At 68.3% G+C, this 2737-nt stretch overlaps 1 protein-coding gene across 1 annotated transcript; it reads right to left on the bottom strand.

Annotated features, from left to right (window-relative positions):
- Window positions 1-250: 250 nt before the first annotated feature.
- ASCL2 (achaete-scute family bHLH transcription factor 2) lies at window positions 251-2267 on the bottom strand. Its single transcript, XM_026482855.3, has 2 exons — window positions 1398-2267; window positions 251-833 (listed from the first exon to the last, which is right to left on the bottom strand). The coding sequence occupies exon 1, from the start codon at window positions 1996-1998 to the stop codon at window positions 1414-1416; it is 585 nt and encodes a 194-aa protein (XP_026338640.1). The 5' UTR covers window positions 1999-2267; the 3' UTR covers window positions 251-833; window positions 1398-1413.
- Window positions 2268-2737: the final 470 nt, after the last annotated feature.

Raw genomic sequence — 2737 nt, 5'->3', positions numbered from 1 at the left:
CCCACCAGCTCCCCGCCACGTGCTGGAAGTGCCTGGCCCACAAGGTGAATTACTTTGGCGCTGCGGTGACCAGGCTGGGCTCCGAGACCTCACACCTCTGGCGCCACCCCACAGAGCAGGGGGTGGAGTCCAGGGAGAGGGGACCACAGGGGCCAGGCCTGCTGGGTCAAACCGTCCCACCCAGGCCCTGCCCTCCCTGGGAAATGGGGGCCTCGGAGCATGAAGAGGGCCCCACACCAGATACGCAGCACTGATTTATTTCTGAAGTCCACCTGCCCTAAACAGGTTTTCCAAAAAGGCCAGTCCCCAGCGGGGAGCACTGCCTGCATAGACCCAGCCGCTGCAAGGGGCCGCCTCCCAGGGACACTGCCCCTCAGGTCTTGGCCAGGTTGGAAAATTCCAGTAGTGGGGTGGGGCGGGGGAGTAGACCATCTTTATTGTGTTCCCAGTCTTGGGATTTTTTTTTGTACAAAAATAAGTCTTCATATTGCCGGTGTCCCTGGGCAGTTCAAACTAATATGCAAAAAAGAAGTTCCGTGTCGTTATAAAATCCTCTCCCGTTCAAAAATCTCCGCGTTTGTGCCCCAGTCCCACCCCAGGGCAACACCTCTGGGGGCAGCTGGTCGGGGTCTGAGGAAGCTGCCAGCCAGGCGGGGGTCAGGGCGGGACCGTTTCCACACTGGCACTTGGTCAGGCTGGACGGCACGGGGGACCGTTGGCAGAGTACCGGCTTGGTGGTGGCTTCGCCGGCGGGGACGGTGGGCCCGAGGCGCGGACCACCCACCTCCAGGGCGGTGAGCGTGCCCGCGGTTCCGCGTCCAGAGCTGCGGCTGCTGGAAGGGGAGGAGGGACGGGGACGCGCATTAGTGCGGGATCCGGCCCGGCCCCGCCGCCCACAGCGAAGCCTGCAGTTTCCTTTGCTTGGTTTTGGAGCTCCAGTCCGTGGGTGCCTCGGATTCGGTCTGCGGCCCCGGCCGGGGCGGGGGCGGGGCGGGCGCTCCGAACCGCAGTGAGTCAGGGCTCCGCACCCGCCGACTCATTTCTGCCACCCGGCCCGGGCGCGCGATTTGCAATGCAAAGTCACCCCGCCTCCCAGCGCCCTGCTCTGCCCCAGGATCCGCGTGCACTCGGGGCCTCACCCGCCCGAGGGCCCCCCTCCCTGCTCCCCCTTCGGCTCAGCAGCGAGAGGAAGTTTTGCAATCCCGGACAAACAAACGCCGGTCTTGCACAGGCTTGAAAAAGTTTGGGGAAAATGAAGAGTGAGAGAAATCAAAGCCGTCACCCGGGCCTGGCACTGCGCTTGGCTGCTCTCGGGGACGCGAGCCGCGAGGCTGTCCACTCCACTCCGCCCGGCTGCCCCTGAGCCGACCCCCCTGTTTCCCGACGCCGGAGGTTACCTCGGGGGCGGAGCGCTCAGTAGCCCCCTAACCAGCTGGAGAAGTCGAGCAGCTCGCGCTCCACTGGGCTAAGCGCGCCCTCGCAGCCGCTGTCTTCTGAGGAGTAGGCGGAGCGCGGCGAGCCGGGCTCCGAGCTGCCCCCGCGGCCCGGGGACGACGAAGCGCAAGAAGGCGAGGCGACGGCAGCGGCGGGGGTCCCGGGAGGCCCGCAGGACGCGGGGGGGCGCGCGGCTGGCGCCAGCAGCCCCTCAGCCAGCGCGGCACGCACAGCATCGTGCTCGGCCAGCAGGCGTTGCAGCGCGCGGATATACTCCACGGCCGAGCGCAGCGTCTCCACCTTACTCAACTTCTTGCTGGCGCCGCCGTGCGGCACATGCTGCCGCAGCGCCTGGAACCCCAAGTTCACCAGCTTCACGCGGTTGCGCTCGCGCTCATTGCGCCGCGCCACGGCCGCCGCGCCACCCCCGGTCTCCGTCGCGCCCGGCCGTCGCCGCCGGCTGCATCGCAGCAGCTCTGGGGATGTGGGTCGCTGCCGAGCGGCGCAGCCGCCGGAGATGCCAGGCGTGGAGGGCGCGGGCCGGGGCAGCGCGCGGCTGTCCATCGCACACGCATCCACTCGCCCTGCAACTCCTCCGAGCCCCCGCGCGCAGCAGGAGGGGCGGACAGAGGAACGCGGGTTGGTGGGAGGAGGACAGAACCCCAAGGGAGCCCCTGGCACTGTGCCGAGGAGCGACTCCCCAGGGTACGCGTTCCAGGTCGTCTGGGGGCCCAGGGACAGCGAGGCTCAGGAGGCCAAGAGGTGGCAGACCGTGCGCGCCTCGGAGTGTGGGGCGCTCGTGTCCCGCGCGTGCGGCCGGACGCTCCCCAGGTCTTCCCAGCGCGGCGCAGGCGGCTTGGTTTTAAATGTATAGATAACCCTCCTCCGCGCCGCCGCCGCCTCCTTTCTCACGCCCTCCTTCCCTCGCCTCGCCCTCCCGCCACGCTTCGCCCTCCCCCTTGCGCACACAACCTGCAAACACAAGGGCGTGAGCGCGTCCCCCACCCTATCTCCCCGGGCGGAGTCCGCAGGTCCCCGGTGGGCCCCAAGCTCCCAACAGGTGCTTAGTGAGCCCCCCAAGACGCATTGAGCAGGTCCCGTGTGCGCCCCCGGCCCGACTTCGGGGCGCTGTCAGTAGGTCTCCGGTGAGACCCCGCTGCCTCAGCAGAGTCCACAGGTCCCGGGTGCAACTGTCGGGTACCCCACCCCAGCCTGCGCGCAGCCCGCTATCCCCGGACGTGTTGATCATCCGCACGCGCAGCACGCGCCGTGGGGAGGAGGGCGTGGCCTCGTGAAGGCTCAG

This window comes from Ursus arctos, unplaced genomic scaffold (genome assembly GCF_023065955.2).
Source record: "Ursus arctos isolate Adak ecotype North America unplaced genomic scaffold, UrsArc2.0 scaffold_23, whole genome shotgun sequence".
Classification (NCBI taxonomy): domain Eukaryota; kingdom Metazoa; phylum Chordata; class Mammalia; order Carnivora; family Ursidae; genus Ursus; species Ursus arctos.
This window is presented reverse-complemented; position numbering and strand designations above follow the sequence as displayed.

Excerpts from the sequence above, each read along its gene's own strand:
- ASCL2 (XM_026482855.3), bottom strand. The coding sequence starts at position 1,998 with ATGGACAGCCGCGCGCTGCCCCGGCCCGCGCCCTCCACGCCTGGCATC.